The sequence below is a fragment of the Astatotilapia calliptera genome, chromosome 3 (assembly GCF_964374335.1).
Source record: "Astatotilapia calliptera chromosome 3, fAstCal68.1, whole genome shotgun sequence".
Taxonomy (NCBI): Eukaryota; Metazoa; Chordata; class Actinopteri; order Cichliformes; family Cichlidae; genus Astatotilapia; species Astatotilapia calliptera.
Window position 1 is genome coordinate 16,816,538 of NC_137424.1, and position 22,748 is coordinate 16,839,285.

The following is a 22,748-nucleotide window of genomic DNA, read 5'->3' on the forward strand; positions in this document are numbered from 1 at the left end:
TGACCAAACAGGCAGACATTACCCTGAGAGAAATCCCAGAGCACCTCAGAGACTGAACTTATAGGTTTCCAGTTCATTTTGTAAGGAAAGCAGTTAAAATGTTTAAGAGGAAACAACCTACCTCTATGTTGTAAATCACTGAGTAGGTGTCATATTTCAGTTTAAGTACAATCTTATGCTTATGCATAAGCTTATGCTAGACGAGTCCAGAAGTACAGAAACCTTGTGTACAGCGTTGGAGATGAAGTTCTTCTCTTGAACACGAAACGTGGAAGGAAGGGAGGAAGACTTGATCCAGATTTTTCAGGACCCTACACCATTCAAGACATCGCTGGCAAATGTGTGAGATTAAAAAAACACGGAAGGAGCAACTTTAAGAAATCACTACAGCATTGACCATATCAAGCCGTACAGAAGAAGCCACCATGTAAATATCAGTGACAATTAAAAATACCCAACTCGCAGTCAGACAGTGAACAGCAGCACAGACCTGAAGATGCCTCCCTGCCATCCTACTGCTAACCCTCAGTGCCAGCAAAGTCCAGAGGATTCATTATGCACCCAAAACGGCTGACACAAGGAGTTTAATTGTGTTCCAGGACCAGAAACGCGTGAACAAGAACTTCCCTCCCGGAAACAAAGCTTAGAAAATGAAGGTGACATAGTGAACAACTCTTTTTGACCAGTTGGTCATTTGTTGCCAGTTTGGCGTTGCAACTTAATTGACTGTTGCATGACTTTGTTTGCATTTTGCAGTCTTCAACTCATATTGGATGTAAAGAAACATGCAACGTGCACTGAGCTTGTGGAAGTCTGGAAATGGATCTGCCTGTCAGTAATTTTCTCTTTTGCCCACCCGCTGTACCTTTCCTATTTCTCTGCGTGTAAATGCATGCCTATTGTATTGACTTTTTTCCTGTTGTGGCCCGTTGGCCTTTACCAAGCTTATCCACTACAAATCTCATGCATGCCTGAGCTAACTTATCATATTTTTCTTTTAGTAAAGAGGCTATGGCGTGCAAAGGATACTGGGCGCTTGGAGGCAGCTGTTGGACCATACAAGTTATTGGATTCCTCTTTTCGAACACTGCAGGGGTCACGGTGGTTTCTGATGAGGTAAGAGAACTTATCATTATTGAGTCTGATTTCGAGGTTCTGCTCCTTCTGAAGCATTTGCAGTGCAGAGACCATTAATAGTTTAAAATGTGCGGGTAGGTGGGGGGTTTATATAGCAAAACTCTGATAAGGTTTCACCCATTCACTTCAACAGGAAAAAATGTTATCAACCACAACACAGATGTTGTGACATCATAATACCCAGTTTCAGTATATGCAGAAAGAACCTTTATCAGCAATTCTATTCCTTTAGATGTTTTTGTGTACAGCACTCAAGCAGTTACTTCAAAAATTGTTGCTGTTGTTGTATAAACTCAGATTTTTCAAAACAGGTCATTGATGCATATCTGCACCGTGTTATTGACAGACGAAAGGTAAGTAAGAAATGTCATTTACCTACTAATTTTGAAATTAAAAAAAACCCTATTTACTGTTCTATAACATTTTTCTATACTTGTGCAGAATGCTGCACACCTGCTCTGTTCAGTAGTTGCAAGCTCGTTGTTTTCTGGGCAGTTCAGATGCCTCAACTGGTATGTTGAAAGCTCAGAAGTGGTCCAAACAATTGACTCCTTTCTGTTGCTGAGGAAAGAGTTCGGTTCCTTTAAAGAAGACTATATTTGAAAACACCCTGAGACGCATGGTACCTAAGTAAATCCAAATTACTCTGCACTTCCAATCCCACAGATGAAGTTCCCAGTTGAAGACGTGGCTGTGCCCTGTGAACTTTGGTACACACTGGATTCTTGTGGTATGTGTTCATTTTGTTATTAATTTGCATAATTTGTTGTGAAGCAGTTTCTTGCACAAAGTGTTATTTTTAAATAAGTTTTCAGTGGCACAAACAATTGTAATTTTTAATTTAACTTTTTCTTTAGATTGTCAACATTTCTGCACAGAAAATACTGCTCATAGACCTCATGGGAATGAAGGTGTTTATGACAGGAAAATTCTGCGCAACTGGAGGTATGTATGATACTGAGGTGTTATTCTTAGATTAAAAAAAGAAAAATCTTGTTTCATTACAAACACTTTTGTTCAACTAGGAATTTTCTGAGGATGAGAGGGCATGAAGACACCATGGAGTGGCAGTTACAGACTATGCAACACAACAAGCGACAGGATTCCAGCAGTTGTGGAGTTTTACTGTTAAAGGTAACCCTTATTCAAATGATTCAGTTTCTTGTTAGCTAGAATTAAGACTTTAAGTGAATTTAAGTGAAGTGAAAGTTATTTCGGTCAACAACAACAAAGATGATCATTTTACATAGAAGTACTTAATCATACAGTAACTGAAAAAGGAATAGGCTGAAGCCTTGTGGCTTATAATTATCCTATCCTTTACCTAATTAAGACTTTACATTCTAATTATGATCAATCTCACAGTTTGCAGAACACTACCTTGATTTTGGAGAGGTCAGTGAGGTGTCAACCACTACAGAGCCAGTTGTGCTGGAGCGAATGCAGATAGCTTGCACCCTACTTGAAAATCGAGGTAAGTCCAGTAAAGTCCTTATCACGTTAGTGCGTACTTCCAATTTAAATAGTGCTTTTCAAACAGCACAGTACAAATAGTGCTCTTCAAACACTTTCAGATAAGACCCTTCTCAAAGTCTAATTTAGACTAATTTTCCAGGAAGTATATTTGGAAAAAATGTACTATTATTTTTTAATTATTCAATAAATAATGTTTGATTAAAACCTAACTATGATTGTGTTTCAGGGAACGCTGAGGACTACTGCATTGTTTGCTCCATGTTAGATGCTAACGCTGACCGCAGCATGATTGAAATGGTAAAACAAAACAAAAGAAACACATAAGTCTTAGTATCATTACTTGCCAATCATAATTAAAATGTTGAGTAATAGTATTCACCAAACAGAATATGAGCCATTTATTTTTCCTTTCCAGGTGCAGTATGAATCTTGCCAAAGATGGGCACATTTTGCATGTGAAAAATATAAAGAGAGCAACCAAGAATATAAATGCCAAAAATGTAGCCAGAGTCAGACAGAGACTGTGCAGAGAGTGTAGAAGGACAGAGCAGCAGCAGAGCAGTCCAGATACACTGATGATCCTCTGTCAGATCCAGAGGGACACACAGGGATGATGCTGGACTCTACATTGTGTCTGACAGTGGAGCTGTTCTCAGAGCAGTTCACTCTGCAGCACTGACAGTCATCTGCACTTCTTCTCATTCCTCTGTCAGTCACTGCTGGATGAAGCTCTCCTCTCCACCTCCCAGTAACATGGCCCAGTCAGAGCGTCTCTACACACAAGCTGCTGCTGCTTCAACCTCTCTGGATCATCAGGACACAGCTCCTCCTCTCTCAGCACACACACCGTCCTGTTTACCATAATCGCCTCCACCTGCAGAGAGAAGAAGGAAGAGCAGAGGAGATAAACGAGTGTTTCCAGAGACTCTTCATCAGCTGTCAGTCAGTGATGCAGCACATCCAGTATAAAGAGCAGCAGGGACTTCAGTGCTGGGACTGTACTAGGACTCATTGTTGCTTCACTTTTTCTAATCTTTGGATTTTTATTGAAGTTGATGAAAATGTTTTTCCCTCCTAGTTTGAGTTTGGACTTTCATTCATTAGAAGAACCTTGGTGTGTCCACTCTGAGCTCTGTAGGAACCCCAACAACAAGCCCAACAATCCAGATGGACGGTTCCAGCTGTTAACTGGAGGAATTCCATCCAAACATCTGCTCTCACTAAATTCTTCCTCACCTACAGACTGTGTTCTTCACTGCTTTAAACTTGGAAATGAATGCAGTCATTGGTCTGCGTGCTGCTTTGTTCAGAGAGCTGATTGGCTGTTGACAGCGTTTGATCAGAGTGTGTCAGCTGTTACCATGGTGACCATAAAGGTCAGAAACAGGAAGTGTTTGTGTCCAATCCTGAAGCCTGTCACCATTCTCCTCTCACAGCTTCACTGAGAAGCTGCAGCTTTACAGGAAACACTGGATCTTTGTTTCATACTGACTGTGTTTAGTACAATACTGCTGACAGCACCACCCACTCACTCATCACTCTACTTACTCCAGAGTCTGCAGTCTGTAGTCTGGACTCTGCTGAAGATCAGACAGCTGCTTCACATCTGGATGCTTCAGGTTGTTTCCTTGCAGCTCCAGCTCTCTCAGATGGGAGGGGTTGGACTTCAGTGCTGCTGCCAGATAATCACAGCTGATCTCTGACAAACCACAGCTCCTCAATCTGTATGAAGAATGAAAGATGTAAGTTTATTAGACAAAGTGTGAGCTTGAAATCATTCAGTGTTTCATCATCTGTTCAGAGCTGAAGAAGGTTCAGAATGTAGAAGTTTAGAAAATGGAAACTCCAAACAGCTGACAGAGTTCATACGCCTTTGTCAGGGTCAAATTCAAGCAAGACCATGTGAAAATTAAAACACATCATCCTAGGTGAACTTAAACACCTTTGTTCCCCTTTTGTTAAGACATAGAAAAGTACACCACACAAAAATACTGCAAAAGGAAACGGTCGCCTTATATACATAGTGTATAAACTCAAAATGCACATTTCACTTCAAATTAAGATTAAGGCTTTGAACAGATCACATAGTTCAGTTCAACATATAAGACTTTAAGAATGCACAAGCATCTACTTAAAATCTATTTAATTTATCATCCATGATATTATTTTGTACAATTCCAATGTATTTTGTTCATCTCCCTTAAATAAACAGGCAGTCTTAAAGTATGAAATATTCATATACAAACACATATAAATGTGTGTACTGTCTCAGTGGCTGATAGTACCCCACAGGCCTCAGTGTGAGCTTGAAGACATTTATAATGTTTAAGTAGTTTAATGTGCAGGTGCTGACGATAAACACATTTTGAATGAAAGCCGGGGAACTTTGGTAGCACAGAAACAAGTGGCTATTCTTTGTGACTATATGGATCACTCACAATACCATTATTTCACACAAAGGCACCAAATTAATACTCAAAAAAGCTGCAGCAATACACACAAATATAAACAGTACTTGGTGACAACTTTGCTTTTAGCCTTTAACCCTTCTTGACTACTTTTGATGTGGCCTCTATATTTTACCTTTAAAAACAGTTTATCTTGCCAATCTGTTATTTTCTCATTTTGACCAACTGTATCAGCACAATTTATCTAAATTCAGACAAAATTTAAAATACAAGTAGAAAGTGATATTTTGACTGTAAAAACCACACACATGTTTAACGAATCATCTTCATAACTTGAAATGCAAATAGAGATTGTACATTTTTAAAAATACGCACACGTTTTGCAAACAACAAAGTTATATGGTACTATTTACCAAAAAATGCAGCCAAGGCTCAGACGTTTTTCATATAATCATTTCAAACTATTTACAGAACAATCAGGTGTCAAACAATAGTTTGTGTCACTCTAACACATATGAGAACAGCACAGGGATAAACCTGCAGGTCTGACAGCAGGTGTGTCACTCAGCGTTTACACTGCAATCTGCCTTTGTTGGCTTTAAGGCAGCAACTGTGACGATCACTAGTAGAACTGACACACAAAACAAAACAACAGCTACACACTAAATACACAAGACAACAAACTAACTTGAGACCAAACACAGTAAACGTCACAAATCTCTCACGTATCAAAACTCTCTCTCTCTTTCGCTCACTCGCTCTCTCTTGCCGGTCACTCCTAAAACTTCCCCCTTTTGCTAAACAACCAAATGTCATGTTTCCATATCATTTTTGATTGGTCGACATGGTACATTTTCCCACCTATAGGGCTTTGGAGCGTGATGTCACGGGAGATGGGCCATGCCCCCTTCCGCCATGACAGTAGGCCAGCCAAAGGATACCATTTCAGCTATGGATCGTACGTGTTGTGTTGTCGGTTGCAACGTTAGATCACACGATCGTGAAGGCAAGAAGCTGGATAACGGGCTCTCTTTTCATCGTTTTCCGTCCTGGAGGCAACGTGAGGGATCCCATGTATCCGATATTACTAAACAAAGACGTCAGGCTTGGATTGCAGCGGTGAGACGAGCGGATATCGAGTTCTCTGCAATCCCCAGCTTTTTGTTGGTTTGCTCACGGCATTTTCTTTCCGGTGAGTTCTAAATTAATTCATATCACTCTTGAAAGGCTTTTAGTGTTATTTTCAATGTGCTGAGGTCATAGATAATGAGATAAAACATGCTAATGTGTGATGCTGCAGAACCACATCATGTCGACTGAGTAGCTTATGATTTGGCATTATTGCAGGCAAACCAGCATATGAAATGGATGTAACAAATCCAGACTGGGCACCAACACTGCACATGGGGCATGACGACATACCTGTATCAGACTCGGACCGGCACTCAAGGCGTACGCAACGGAAGCGAAAAAGAGCACCCATCGGAGGTAAACAACCCCCCCCCCCCTCTAAAAACATACTAAATTGCTATCACTGTACACTAATCCGCACATAACTTCCAGATGAATCACACACCTGTCATTGGAATATTGGTGTACATTTACCTTATGTCTAATTTTATCTTACAGGCTTTCGTTATGCAGCTGCAGAGTCTGAAGGTGTGCCCCGTGCAGAAGTGATTGATGAAGATCTGACAGAAGACCAACAGCAAAATCACAATGTCATGGAGGCAGTGGACAGCAGTTGTGTTGGACAAGTGGAGGTTGAGGTACCAGCTGCAAATGTGGATATACTGAAGAAATGTAAACCTTTTAAAATGATGACAGATTACAAACTCTCAGCTGTGTCTGTAATCAAACCTCTGTAACTTTGCTTCACTTCAGCAGCATCAGCTCATGTTCACATGTTGATTCATGGTTTGCTTCAGTTTTTGATGGACTGCAGAATATTTTGAAGGTTATCTGCTATAAAAAGCCAGAACAGGAAAATCTGCTTCATGTGTTTCTGTTTGATCCTCAGTGACTTTGACACAAAGGCCTCTGCTGTGATGATCACACCTCTGATCAAGTCTCACAGTGTCAGCTTTGTTTTTATACATATGGATATGTGCTGATAAATGATCAGTTATAATATTTCCCACTGTCTGCTGTGTGCCGTGACCTTTGACCTGCTAAAGACAGTCAGCTGTGGATTATTCATTGTTGTGTCTGATACTTAGAACTGTGAGGAAGAACACTACACAGTTAATCAGGGTCCCCTCTCTCTGAATCAGGAAAGGTGGGCAGGCCGCGTGTGGGCCGCGGGCCATACGTTGAGTCTCACTGTTTGAAATGTGAACATTGTTCTGCTGCAGTCAATGGACTAAACCAGAGAAGAAGAAAACAGACTTTACCATGAAGATCCTCAGTGTGGATCAGTATAATATCAGCCTGATGTCTGCAGTTTAGTGTCAGCACAACTTTCACATCATATTCATCTCAGCACAACTAAAACATGCTGACTGACCCCAGAGTTTCAAGTCCACATCCTGGACTCTCCAGGAAACCACACAGATGCTTCACTCCTGAATCCTGCAGGTTGTTGTTGCAGCTCAGGTCCAGCTCTCTCAGATGGGAGGGGTTGGACTTCAGTGCTGCTGCCAGATAATCACAGCTGATCTCTGACAAACCACAGTCCATCAATCTGTATAAAGAATGAAAGATGTAAGTTTATTAGACAAAGTGTGAGCTTGAAATCATTCAGTGTTTCATCATCTGTTCAGAGCTGAAGAAGGTTCAGAATGTAGAAGTTTAGAAAATGGAAACTCCAAACAGCTGACAGAGTTCATACGCCTTTGTCAGGGTCAAATTCAAGCAAGACCATGTGAAAATTAAAACACATCATCCTAGGTGAACTTAAACACCTTTGTTCCCCTTTTGTTAAGACATAGAAAAGTACACCACACAAAAATACTGCAAAAGGAAACGGTCGCCTTATATACATAGTGTATAAACTCAATATGCACATTTCACTTCAAATTAAGATTAAGGCTTTGAACAGATCACATAGTTCAGTTCAACATATAAGACTTTAAGAATGCACAAGCATCTACTTAAAATCTATTTAATTTATCATCCATGATATTGTTTTGTACAATTCCAATGTATTTTGTTCATCTCCCTTAAATAAACAGGCAGTCTTAAAGTATGAAATATTCATATACAAACACATATAAATGTGTGTACTGTCTCAGTGGCTGATAGTACCCCACAGGCCTCAGTGTGAGCTTGAAGACATTTATAATGTTTAAGTAGTTTAATGTGCAGGTGCTGACGATAAACACATTTTGAATGAAAGCCGGGGAACTTTGGTAGCACAGAAACAAGTGGCTATTCTTTGTGACTATATGGATCACTCACAATACCATTATTTCACACAAAGGCACCAAATTAATACTCAAAAAAGCTGCAGCAATACACACAAATATAAACAGTACTTGGTGACAACTTTGCTTTTAGCCTTTAACCTTTCTTGACTACTTTTGATGTGGCCTCTAATATTTTACCTTTAAAAACAGTTTATCTTGCCAATCTGTTATTTTCTCATTTTGACCAACTGTATCAGCACAATTTATCTAAATTCAGACAAAATTTAAAATACACGTAGAAAGTGATATTTTGACTGTAAAAACCACACACATGTTTAACGAATCATCTTCATAACTTGAAATGCAAATAGAGATTGTACACTTTTAAAAATACGCACACGTTTTGCAAACAACAAAGTTATATGGTACTATTTACCAAAAAATGCAGCCAAGGCTCAGACGTTTTTCATATAATCATTTCAAACTATTTACAGAACAATCAGGTGTCAAACAATAGTTTGTGTCACTCTAACACATATGAGAACAGCACAGGGATAAACCTGCAGGTCTGACAGCAGGTGTGTCACTCAGCGTTTACACTGCAATCTGCCTTTGTTGGCTTTAAGGCAGCAACTGTGACGATCACTAGTAGAACTGACACACAAAACAAAACAACAGCTACACACTAAATACACAAGACAACAAACTAACTTGAGACCAAACACGGTAAACGTCACAAATCTCTCACGTATCAAAACTCTCTCTCTCTTTCGCTCACTCGCTCTCTCTTGCCGGTCACTCCTAAAACTTCCCCCTTTTGCTAAACAACCAAATGTCATGTTTCCATATCATTTTTGATTGGTCAACATGGTACATTTTCCCACCTATAGGGCTTTGGAGCGTGATGTCACGGGAGATGGGCCATGCCCCCTTCCGCCATGACAGTAGGCCAGCCAAAGGATACCATTTCAGCTATGGATCGTACGTGTTGTGTTGTCGGTTGCAACGTTAGATCACACGATCGTGAAGGCAAGAAGCTGGATAACGGGCTCTCTTTTCATCGTTTTCCATCCTGGAGGCAACGTGAGGGATCCCATGTATCCGATATTACTAAACAAAGACGTCAGGCTTGGATTGCAGCGGTGAGACGAGCGGATATCGAGTTCTCTGCAATCCCCAGCTTTTTGTTGGTTTGCTCACGGCATTTTCTTTCCGGTGAGTTCTAAATTAATTCATATCACTCTTGAAAGGCTTTTAGTGTTATTTTCAACGTGCTGCGGTCATAGATAATGAGATAAAACATGCTAATGTGTGATGCTGCAGAACCACATCATGTCGACTGAGTAGCTTATGATTTGGCATTATTGCAGGCAAACCAGCATATGAAATGGATGTAACAAATCCAGACTGGGCACCAACACTGCACATGGGGCATGACGACATACCTGTATCAGACTCGGACCGGCACTCAAGGCGTACGCAACGGAAGCGAAAAAGAGCACCCATCGGAGGTAAACAACCCCCCCCCTCTAAAAACATACTAAATTGCTATCACTGTACACTAATCCGCACATAACTTCCAGATGAATCACACACCTGTCATTGGAATATTGGTGTACATTTACCTTATGTCTAATTTTATCTTACAGGCTTTCGTTATGCAGCTGCAGAGTCTGAAGGTGTGCCCCGTGCAGAAGTGATTGATGAAGATCTGACAGAAGACCAACAGCAAAATCACAATGTCATGGAGGCAGTGGACAGCAGTTGTGTTGGACAAGTGGAGGTTGAGGTACCAGCTGCAAATGTGGATATACTGAAGAAATGTAAACCTTTTAAAATGATGACAGATTACAAACTCTCAGCTGTGTCTGTAATCAAACCTCTGTAACTTTGCTTCACTTCAGCAGCATCAGCTCATGTTCACATGTTGATTCATGGTTTGCTTCAGTTTTTGATGGACTGCAGAATATTTTGAAGGTTATCTGCTATAAAAAGCCAGAACAGGAAAATCTGCTTCATGTGTTTCTGTTTGATCCTCAGTGACTTTGACACAAAGGCCTCTGCTGTGATGATCACACCTCTGATCAAGTCTCACAGTGTCAGCTTTGTTTTTATACATATGGATATGTGCTGATAAATGATCAGAATTATAATATTTCCCACTGTCTGCTGTGTGCCGTGACCTTTGACCTGCTAAAGACAGTCAGCTGTGGATTATTCATTGTTGTGTCTGATACTTAGAACTGTGAGGAAGAACACTACACAGTTAATCAGGGTCCCCTCTCTCTGAATAAGGAAAGGTGGGCAGGCCACGTGTGGGCCACGGGCCATACGTTGAGTCTCACTGTTTGAAATGTGAACATTGTTCTGCTGCAGTCAATGGACTAAACCAGAGAAGAAGAAAACAGACTTTACCATGAAGATCCTCAGTGTGGATCAGTATAATATCAGCCTGATGTCTGCAGTTTAGTGTCAGCACAACTTTCACATCATATTCATCTCAGCACAACTAAAACATGCTGACTGACCCCAGAGTTTCAAGTCCACATCCTGGACTCTCCAGGAAACCACACAGATGCTTCACTCCTGAATCCTGCAGGTTGTAGTTGTCACTCAGGTCCAGCTGTCTCAGATGGGAGGGGTTGGACTTCAGTGCTGCTGCCAGATAATCACAGCTGATCTCTGACAAACCACAGTCCATCAATCTGTATGAAGAATGAAAGATGTAAGTTTATTAGACAAAGTGTGAGCTTGAAATCATTCAGTGTTTCATCATCTGTTCAGAGCTGAAGAAGGTTCAGAATGTAGAAGTTTAGAAAATGGAAACTCCAAACAGCTGAAGCCAACAGGAAGCAGCTTCAAACAAACACAACAAGAGAAAAAACTCTGAATGTTTCACATTAAAGTCGTACATTTATCATAAAAACAGGACAAAGACTTGAAAAAGTCGTGTTTTTCCTTCCAGGAACCACAAGGCTTCACTTTTAAAGGTGAAGTGTGAAAGAAATGGACATATTTGAAGTCCAACACCTTTTTCCAGTCACATTATTAAAGCAGACAAACTACAAGCTCATTTTCATTCCAACAAGTCATCTTCTGACCTGGACTAACAACACTGGTCTCTATGTGCAGCTGGCTGTGAGACCAGTGCTCAGGGAGCGTCTACAAAGTGCAACACTGAAAGAACATCGCACACTAGCTGTGTCCCAAAACGTCGGCTGCATCCTTCGGAGGACCCGGTATTCGCGGTCTACGTGGGCCGGGTCCTTCAAAGACCGAAAAGGCTGGAAGTGCGAGGCTGTGAAATGGGACGGTCGAGCCTTCAGATTTGCGTCACCGCTGTCTTTGTGGAGTTTAATAAACTCGGCCGTCTGCTCCTTGCTATCTAAAATATAACAGGACCGTCTCACACTTCTGTTTAATCAGTTTCCTGTTTAACGTTTATTCAGCAGTGTGAAAATCCCGGAGGAACTTTGATCTCAGCCAAACCGATTTACTCCGGAACAAATAAAACACAGAAAAAAGGCAAACAATTACATTTTTAAGTTCTCCGAGTGACTTATATATCGTGTTTCACCTGAGTAGCGAAAGAGCGGGGTCTGAAAACGATGAAGCCGGGCGTCCGCTGCTCTCGCCGGCTGGAGTGACCATTGAACCCCCCGGCTTGCTAGCGAGCGGGTGGGTAACAGACGTCTCCGAAAACGTCGGCACACTTTTGCAAATATGCGATGTCTTGATAAACCAAGCAGATATTTGAAGTTTACACAGCTACTTTCTCACCTGAAAATATGTTAAAAGTTTATTTTGTGACCCAGAAAGATTAATAAGAGTAATTTGAAAACTTAGTAGCAGCCGCCATTGTTGGCAGCTGAAATTTGGCTGGGCCGCGCTATGAATTCTGGGATATGGTGGGCCACGAAGGACACACCCGACGAATCCTTCAAATTCGGGGAAATGAAGGACGCATTTGTCGGGCACATTTGAAGGAGTCGACAAATACGGACAGCCTTCATCGCCTGGCTGTGACGTAATCGGCCTTCAAATGCAGCCTCTGGAGGATGCAGCCGACGTTTTGGGACACAGCTACTAATTTGCTTCCATCATCCAACCTGAAGAGGAAACAGAGACGCCTCCCCTTCAAAGTAAAAGCTGCTCCTTTTGGACACAGTATCAAAGAAAGTCTACAGTATAACATAGAAAAGACAAAACAAAGTTTTGGTTGTTTTTAAATTGTGCAGAAATGAAACTACACTAAGCTCAATTATGTGACAGACATTTCATCCCATGTCAGTTTGGCCTCATCCTGGGCCGGATTATCCAGCACACACTCTGACCACAGGTCCATGTTGAGCAGGATGAGCTGCTGGCTAATCTGGAGGCTGTAGCAGCAGCTCACAGTCACAGTGGGTTTCCACTCATGAAAAAGCTCTGGCTGCTTCATTTCTCATCTCATATCAGAGACTTTAATGCTTCACTGAAGCTGTACTGTGATGCTTCCATATTCCAGTGAGGCCTCCATAATGATTTCAGCTGTTCTGTACACACACTGTGTGCCCTGTATGGCTCAAAGTCTCTGCAGCCTGTTTTTATCTGCTATCATCAGATCTTCATCATCCTCATTCACATCCCTCACACACTCTACAGCCTCATCAGCACTGACTTCATCTTCACTGACTGATGGAGCACAACATGAACCTGTGGAGGCTGAAACACTGTCCTGTCAAACATCTCCCCGTCACCACTCCACTTCTGTCAGCCTTTAAATGAACCCTGCTCAAGTCTGTCACTTCTGTTTGGAGCCAAACGAGGTTAAAGATTACGCCACTACATTCTTGTCTAGAAAATATTAAAGTGTATTTGGTGACACACAAAAAAGGGTAAAAGTATAGTTTGGGTCCACACATGTCCAAACCCTGGTGTGTAGGCCTACTTAGTATTGAGAAAAGCCCACTAAAAGAACGCCCACCAGACCAAAGCAATGGTGTTGACTTGATCAGCATTAACCCCGCCCCCTGACTTTGATGGGTGAAGCTGACAAATAAAATGTATTTATGAACAGCGATGCAGGGCCAGGAGTAGCAACGTGAATTAAATAAATACATCATTAAATAATTCATTAAATGTGTCAGTAAAATAATTAAAATAGAAAACAAACCAACAAAATATGTAATTAACTAATTTGAATTGTACATAAATACTTAATGAATTATTTTAAATGAAATTAACCGATAATTCATTGTGATTTTGTTTTGTGTTTTGATGAGCTAATAATCAGCTCTCTTTTTCTCATTGTTGTTCTAAGCCGCTTATCCAAAGGTAAGGCACTACCTGTTGAATTATTTCCAAAGTGTGCCAAATTGGACATTACAAATTAAAGTCTACTCACTGAAATTACTGGGGAATGTCTGCTTTGATTTTGATGAGAATCTCATGACAGTACTGAGGATTTAATGCAGTTGGACTGCTAAAAATGATTGAATGCGGTTGGACCGCTAAAGGATTTAATACGGTTGGACCGTGGAAAGCAGTTGGACTGCTGAGTGATTTTAGTATATTAGGGAATTTGGTTATTGTTTGGGGTGGAGCCCGTATTGGTTATAAGGTTGGACCTGCTTCAGTCTTACACTTTTTTGGCTGTTTTACTGTTGTTCCAAAGTATTATAAATTATTCAAGAACGTCAGTTGGACTGATAGGAAGCACAGTGCTCAGAGGTAACGCTTGCCAATGCCAAGGACGCTTAGGCATTGTCCTCGAAGAGGGATAGTCAGTTGGTCACTGTGGAGCTTGGGGCACTCCAGAATAACTAGGAGTTAGAGTCTCCTTACCGTTTGGAACGGTAGTCTGCGCTTTTTTGGCCAGCAGAAGTTGGACTTCGGGCGTGTAACTTTAACTTAAAACTTCGGGGTAAGCCTTGGCTGTGAAATGCCAAAAATAGAGCTTCAGGCAAAGTTTGGGTTGGTTGACGCTTTTAAATTGAGTTAGGGATTTTAGAGATGAGGCCAGAAACTGTTGGACAGATACTGGTTAATTGATCACAAAAAAGTTGGACTTTATCGGTTGGACCGTTAACTTAAATTTGTCGAAATTGTTTAGGCGCTAAAGCTGACAGATGTGACAGTGGTTGTAAATATAAGACGTCTTTGTAATATAAAATAAGAGATCTCTGTGTGAAAGGAGTCTGAGGCAGTGCTGGAGCTATTTTTAGACTGTGTGTGTGTGAGTGTGAAAATGCAAATTAGTCAGCAGTGAACTGTTTAAACCACAGTTGGTTTTACAAATACTGCTGCAAACATTGTTGAGTGTGTGTTTAAGACGCCATTTATGTTCATTAGAGGGCTATAAATAAAGTTTTGAGTTGCCGTAGTGGATGTATAGTAATTGACTGAGTTTTGATATATAAATATAGTGAGTGCACTGTATATATTTAAGACTAACATATTACTTTTAGGAGTAACCTCTCATCAGCAATAAATGCTGGTGTGTTTTATTTTTTCTATTCTATGTGTGTGCTGTGAGAATTAATAGAGGTTTCAATTGTTTTCTTTGACTTGCTCTTTCTGATTATGAAAGGCATGTCTGAAATACTCTTAGGAAAGCGTGTTGTGAGTATATTCCTCAACTCTTGTCACAGTTTAAGTGTGTGAATGCTGTGAGTAGCAGGCTTTGAGTGATTGGGTGTGATTTGTACAAAATAATAAATAATAATAACACTATGAAAGTTGATAGTAGAGTGAGTGCAGAAGTGGAAGTGTGAGAGAAAAGGTGGTGTGTGTGTGAGACGATCTGACAAACGCAAAGAATTTAGTATATTTAGAAGTGTGTGCGTGAAATAAGGGTGAATTGTTTTAGATCAAGACTTAGTAAAACAAGAGTTTTATTAGCCTGTAAAAAAAACAAAACAGGAGAGATAGAAACAGAAAATATGGTTCTGAGCAGCTGCAAGGTTGACAGGAAATGGTGTGTGTGACAGGAACTTTGCATGCCCATAAAAGGAACTGACTGTGACAAGTGAGCACACAGAGAGAGAAACATACGAGTTAAACTCCAGGCAGATGAAGCAAATGGAGGTTTTAAGAAAAGAAATGAAAAGGATATTAATTGTATGCTTTAGTGTGTCAATACAGGTGGACTTCTTTCAACCTAGAATCTTGAGTACAAAACCATTGATTAACAGAATTGGGAGGAAAACAGGCCAGATTTTGGCTTAAAATTTTACAGCTTGACCTCCCACTTGTCCCGATCCTGAGAAGAAGCTCATAGGACAGTTAATCTCCTGATGAAGACCGACAGAACATCGTGGACTTCAAGAATTAACAGCAGGCAAAAGACAGTGCAACTGAAACTACACTGACGATACCAGCAGCAGCATGGAAGAAAAGCACGTGATGGAAAATGCACGGTGAACTGCAGGCTGGTAAGAACAGTGTGACATAACTGTTTAAAGACACTGAATGGGATATTTTGCCAGGCTGGGATTTAATCTAAAAGGAAAATACTGAAAAGAGCAACGGAAACAGAGAAGAAACAGACTGTGTTTGCTGGGGATCACAAGACAACAAAGGACACTAAGAGAAGGGCACAGGGGCCAGTGGGAAGGTGAAGCCCAGACGAGTTCGACTGCGAGAATAGAGGGTACAATTGGGTTGAAATTGAAGCCGGAACTCAGGATGGTTTAGGGATGTCCACGTCACAAACAAAGAGGTAAACAAAAAGAAGGTAAAATAAAGAGAGAAAATAACTGACAATTACATTAATGAATAGAAGACACACATACAGATATTACATAGATTTATTTTTAGGATAAAGGGGAGAGCTTATACGTAGAAATGACTTTTTATACATATTGCATTTTGTGCCTTTAAGGGAGTTGTGGCTCAATTCGTCTCTTGTGGGTCACGAGCCTTTGGCTAGCGCTATGATTAGCCAATCTACTGTGAGGATGATATGAGTTATTGAAGGATTGCACACGCTTACAGACACAGAGTCCATAAACACACATGACAGTATTGATTCCAGGCAAAAGGCCTCAAATTAATTTAGCGTTTAACTGAACTTGAGCTGGCCCTGTAACAAGTGACAGAAAAGAGGAACTGAATAGGAGTTTCTTGCTTTAGAGAAGGACCAAAGGAAGGAAAGCATATATTTTGGTTAAGTCTGATAAACTAGAATGAGAAGGTATTGTTACATCAAAGGAGCAAGATGAAATAAAAAGGCTGTACCAAAAACAGGCTATAACATAGGAAATGTGAGTTTTAAAATGAAGTTAGTGTTAACACACAGGAGTTGTTTCAAGGCAGCGTTTAGCTGTGATAAAATGTATGCAGGAGTAATTGCTTATATGTTTAAACTTAATTGATTAAAGTGGTTGTTTTTTTTGGATCTTTTAGTAGAATAGGCGCTTATAATGATTTTCTTGTGAAAGGAGATTCTAGGTCAGAGTGGAGGCCTTGCAGCAGCGAGAGTTCTGTGTACAGGATGTTGATGATTAGATAAGGCAAGCGACAGGAAACGCATGCAGGGACGTGAAAGCAGCGTTTTAAGAGTTTTAAAATGATGAGTAACGTTAAAGAATATATATAAATACAAGTCAATAAGTCAAGAAGATAATTAGGATCAGGCTTTTGATTAAAGAGTCCCAAAGATGATAAGTTAGGGAGGTGCAGGAAAAGGTGTTTGGTTTGCTTTACAGAAGATCTCGGCGACCACAGGGGGGTGAGGATCCTGGAGGCCCGAGGCATGATGGACCACAAGAGAGGGACGCAGAAAAAACCTAATCTTACGCATGGAGTGTTCTCGAGGGGGAGCTGGTGTTTATTACTGGGCCACTTAGAGGACATGAGGTTGTCTGATTTGCTGAGCCAGAGGACGGCTAGAGAGGGTCAGAGCGGGAGTGGTGACCCCGATGTCCATGGTGCCATGGATGGACATGGAAGCAGCTGAGTGGGCCGAGGAGTGACCCAACACAATGTATTGTGACCTCTGGTGTTCCAGAGGTCGAAAGAGGGAGTATTGAGATTGGAGAGATATTTTGCTGCTATTGTTAAAGGCTCATGTTCTCACTTAGATCATCGATTTCTACTTGCATTTCTTTCTGGGAAAAATGGGGATTACTTTGGAAACAGGAAGCATTTTCCCCAATAAGCAGCCCTGGATTAGTAAATCACTCCAACATGTTCTCAGGCAGAAGAAGCTGTCTTGTTATGAGGGAGAGAAGAAAAAGATTGAGGCACAGAAACTTGTTGAAAGAGAGATAAAGCAGCTAAAATCAGGTGTAAAAGTAAAGCAGAGGATGAGCTGAATAAAGGACACTCAAGGCTGGCTTGGAAAGGAATGAAGTCCATGGTGGGGATGCAGAACAAGGAGCAAAGATGAATGTGATGCTGAATCAGCAGAAGACTTGGACTCATTTGATTCCAGCTTTGATATCATTGATTTCAATGAAGAGCTTTGTGATTGTAGCAAAGGGCTGGTAGCTCTGAGAGTCCCACTGATGAGGTGTTTGTGTGGAAATCTCTTAGTGGGACCAAAGAGAGAAAAAGCCCTGGTCCTGATGCTGTGGGAGGGAAATGATTGAAGTGTGCTGTGAGGAACTGACTGGGAGATTTTCACACATTTTCCAGTCCTCCTTGGAACAACAGGAAGTTCCCAGCATATGGAAACAAAGGTTAAGTGTCCTATGGCACTCAGTGATGATGGTGCTGTGGCCCCACCACCTCCACCTCTTTGTAAAGGAACTAACTGTAATCTGAAGCTTCAAATGGAACTAAGACTTCCTCCACTAGGTGGCAGTGTCTGATGAGAAAGTGTTAGTGGAGCTGGCCTGGAGTCAGAAACAGGAAGATGCAGGATTTGGGCTGAAATGGGGAAAAGTGGTTCGCACTAGTGCCTTAAAGCAAGAAGGTTGTAGGTTGAAGCTTGTTGGCCTTTCTGTGGAGGTTGGATGTTCTCCCACAGTCCAATGAAATGCTGCTTAGGTTCATTGGTGCTTCTAAATTGGCTGTAGGTGTGGATGTGAGAGAGTGCTTCTCTGTCTCTCTCTGTTGGCCCTGTGATGGACTGCTCACCTGTGCAGGTGGACCACGCCTCTTGCCCTATGACAGCTAGGGCACAGGCTGCAGCCCTGTGAGCCTAAGCTGAATAAACAGTTAGCAAAATTGATCCATAGATGGCCTGAAATCCCCCAGTTAGCAGTTTGGTAGATAGCTATGACATGCTAATCCCATCCAGCAGCTGTATTCTACCTGTAAGCTGATCCCTGCTGAGCCAAAGCACTTTTTCATATACAAATTACAACCTTTAATAGAAACCTATTGGTCAGCATCTTATTAGCCTGCTGTTAGCTTCATTCCACAGAAAACTGAGAGAAACTAACAGAGTTGATAAAGAATAAAGAGAAATGTGCTGATTTAAAGCCTTTGAAGTGCTTCAGATGATCTCTGTCCACTTCTGTCCACTCATTCATTCATGTAAGCTTTCTAATGCAGCTTTGATCTTCACAGTCTGCTTCATGAAACTCATTCTAACCCTGAATGTCAGAGTGTTCCTCCTTCTCTTTCCCATCATTCATGCTGGCAGTGGAGGAGATTTGGATGTTGGACTGTGTTTTGGATGATGTGTGTATGTTTGTGTTGGACTGCTGTCTGTAAAGCAAACGCACATTTTGCTTTGGATTTCAGTGTCAGACAGACTTTAAGGTGGAATGAAGAGTTGGAGAGTTTCACAGTGAATTATCCAGTGGAGGATTTTTCTTCTTCTTTTTGAAGGTTTGAAATGTGAACATTGTTCTGCTGCAGTCAATGGACTAAACCAGAGAAGAAGAAAACAGACTTTACCATGAAGATCCTCAGTGTGGATCAGTATAATATCAGCCTGATGTCTGCAGTTTAGTGTCAGCACAACTTTCACATCATATTCATCTCAGCACAACTAAAACATGCTGACTGACCTCAGAGTTTCAAGTCCACATCCTGGACTCTCCAGGAAACCACACAGATGCTTCACTCCTGAATCCTGCAGCCTGTTGTTCCTGGTCAGCTCCAGCTGTCTCAGATGGGAGGGGTTGGACTTCAGTGCTGCTGCCAGATAATCACAGCTGATCTCTGACAAACCACAGTCGACCAATCTGTATAAAGAATGAAAGATGTAAGTTTATTAGACAAAGTGTGAGCTTGAAATCATTCAGTGTTTCATCATCTGTTCAGAGCTGAAGAAGGTTCAGAATGTAGAAGTTTAGAAAATGGAAACTCCAAACAGCTGAAGCCAACAGGAAGCAGCTTCAAACAAACACAACAAGAGAAAAAACTCTGAATGTTTCACAGTAAAGTCGTACATTTCTCATAAAAACAGGACAAAGACTTGAAAAAGTCGTGTTTTTCCTTCCAGGAACCACAAGGCTTCACTTTTAAAGGTGAAGTGTGAAAGAAATGGACATATTTGAAGTCCAACACCTTTTTCCAGTCACATTATTAAAGCAGACAAACTACAAGCTCATTTTCATTCCAACAAGTCATCTTCTGACCTGGACTAACAACACTGGTCTCTATGTGCAGCTGGCTGTGAGACCAGTGCTCAGGGAGCGTCTACAAAGTGCAACACTGAAAGACCATCACACACTCATTTGCTTCCATCATCCAACCTGAAGAGGAAACAGAGACGCCTCCCTTTCAAAGTAAAAGCTGCTCCTTTTGGACACAGTACCAAAGAAAGTCTACAGTATAACATAGAAAAGACAGAACAAAGTTTTGGTTGTTGTTAAATTGTGCAGAAATGAAACTACACTAAGCTGAATTATGTGACAGACATTTCATCCCATGTCAGTTTGGCCTCATCCTGGGCCGGATTATCCAGCACACACTCTGACCACAGGCCCAGGGGCCACGCACAGCTGGGCTCCATCCAAGAGACAGGAAACAAACCAACACAATAATAAAAAGCACCATGTGATCTTCTTACATCTTCAAGACAAACATAGGAAAAACATGAGCATATTTGTTTCCTGATAAAATGATGTGACAGGTAGAACAGAGTAAAGTGGTGGTGTTACAGCCTTTCTCCCCTCTGCTGCCGAGGCTGTTAGTCTCTCCCAAACTCAGCTACAGGACTTCCAAATGAATGAAAGCAGCAGAAGTGGCTTTACAAAGGAAAGAGGAAGAGGAGAAGAAGAGGAGAGGGAGGCCACCCTGACCATCACTCCAGCTGAAAACATCACACTTCCATTAAAGTTGGTGAGGAAATGTTGAGCAGGATGAGCTGCTGGCTAATCTGGAGGCTGTAGCAGCAGCTCACAGTCACAGTGGATTTCCACTCATGAAAAAGCTCTGGCTGCTTCATTTCTCATCTCATATCAGAGACTTTAATGCTTCACTGAAGCTGTACTGTGATGCTTCCATATTCCAGTGAGGCCTCCATAATGATTTCAGCTGTTCTGTACACACACTGTGTGCCCTGTATGGCTCAAAGTCTCTGCAGCCTGTTTTTATCTGCTATCATCAGATCTTCATCATCCTCATTCACATCCCTCACACACTCTACAGCCTCATCAGCACTGACTTCATCTTCACTGACTGATGGAGCACAACATGAACCTGTGGAGGCTGAAACACTGTCCTGTCAAACATCTCCCCGTCACCACTCCACTTCTGTCAGCCTTTAAATGAACCCTGCTCAAGTCTGTCACTTCTGTTTGGAGCCAAAAGGAAAAACTGTTGTTCAGTCGTTTGGAAAGACAACATTTCTGAAAGCACTCAAACTTCTTCACATTTGTCTTCAGACACATCCTGAACATTTAGGAACTAAAGAAAGTTTCAAACATCAAAGACATGAAATATAGAAAAACAACAACAGCTGCAGTCAGTGAACTCACCTCAGAGTCTCCAGTCGACAGTTTGGACTCTCCAGTCCAGCACACAGAAGCTTCACACCTGAATCCTGCAGGTTGTAGTTGTTACTCATGTCCAGCTGTGTCAGATGGGAGGGGTTGGACTTCAGAGCTGAGGCCACAACTTCACAGTGAGACTCTGAGAGTCCACACTCAGTCAGTCTGTGATGATAGAAAATATAAAATGTGTTATTATAAAAGCAGAAAATCTGCATTATAAACACAGACTGAATGTATATGAAGACAAAACAGAGTGAGGTCATAATCTGATGAATCTGCTCTTCACATCTGTGCTTCAGCTCCTCTTACTGTGTTTGACATGACACAACGATTGAGTCTCTCTCAGACCTGCAGACTTTTAATGAGAATCTTTGTTTGGCTTTAATCTGCAGATGAAGGAGGAAGATGGTGTCACATTTAGGCTTCCATAATGTCCACAGTCCGTCACTGAGATCTGATCCAGAGTCAGAGTGAAGACACACATTTGGACTGTTTCCTGTTTTGACTCCAGAACATTTTGAATGAGTTCAGCTCAGTGAAGAGTTCCAGCTGGAAAGATGATCTCTGTTTGCTACCTGCTGTCAGGTACGACTGTTCACGTCCACACGCAGGAAAAACCTGCTGACTGTTACCAAACGGAGCAGAAATCTCATCACTGGACAATAATGATGAATGAACTCAGAGCTGCTGATATCAGATCTGATTTCAGGGGAACTAAACACAGAAATGATTGGCTCATTTTAGCTTTCTGAGCCATTATCTGCTGGTGTGTCGCTAGTTGGCAGAAAATGATTTGTATTCCTGTTCAGGGCTTCAGTGTTTATGAGTCCAGATCCAGGTGACAGCAAGTCAAAATGATGTTACCTGTCTGTGTCCAGCAGCAGCCTGTATTCACTTTGAATATTGTTATAACCTGACATGGATCAGTTTGTCTTTGATTGGTTTGTAAATGTCACTGTTTCCATTGGACCTGAGTGACGTACAAAGACAGAGAGGGAGAGAAAGGAGAGAGAGGATGGAGACAGCAAAGAGAGAGCAAACACAAACAGGTGAGAGTGGACAGGTGACCAAGGTCAGCAACCAATCAGAGAGCTTCTGTTTGACCCACAGTCACTGATGATGACTGCACATAACCAAGCAGTGTGTTACTCTGATATCAAATATGGATCCTGCTCTTATAATAATGATCATCAGATGATGTTATTGTGTTATTTTGTAGCTGAATACGATGTTTGTGTGATTATCAGTGAAAGAAGCAGTGAGGAGGATGGAGAGAGAGAGAGGACAGAGGGTGAAGTTAGAAACACTAAAAGGATTTCTCATGGATTTCATGGATGATTTGAGTGATTTCCAGCAGGACACTTAAACATGTCAGTGGACGTCCTAAAGAACATATTCACTGATATGAAACGTGTCATTGAACAGGATTAATATCAGTGGAAACATGGTGGAAACAGCTGTGACTGCATGGATGTGACACACTTCAAATCTGTTCTCCACTC

At 41.4% G+C, this 22,748-nt stretch overlaps 2 protein-coding genes across 2 annotated transcripts in view; both read right to left on the minus strand.

The window, feature by feature from the left end:
* Positions 1–22,748, minus strand: part of LOC113035147 (protein TANC1-like) — a 388,820-nt gene that overhangs the window by 282,651 nt on the left and 83,421 nt on the right. The window lies entirely within an intron of this gene.
* The window catches only part of LOC145422960 (protein NLRC3-like), a gene marked incomplete at its 5' end in the record, with an annotated part of 416,117 nt that continues 396,365 nt past the window's right edge, over positions 2,997–22,748 (minus strand). The window contains one exon of the mRNA XM_080294988.1: positions 2,997–3,487. Within this exon, the coding sequence (XP_080151114.1) occupies positions 3,469–3,487 (19 nt within the window). The remainder of the gene's footprint in view (positions 3,488–22,748) is intronic.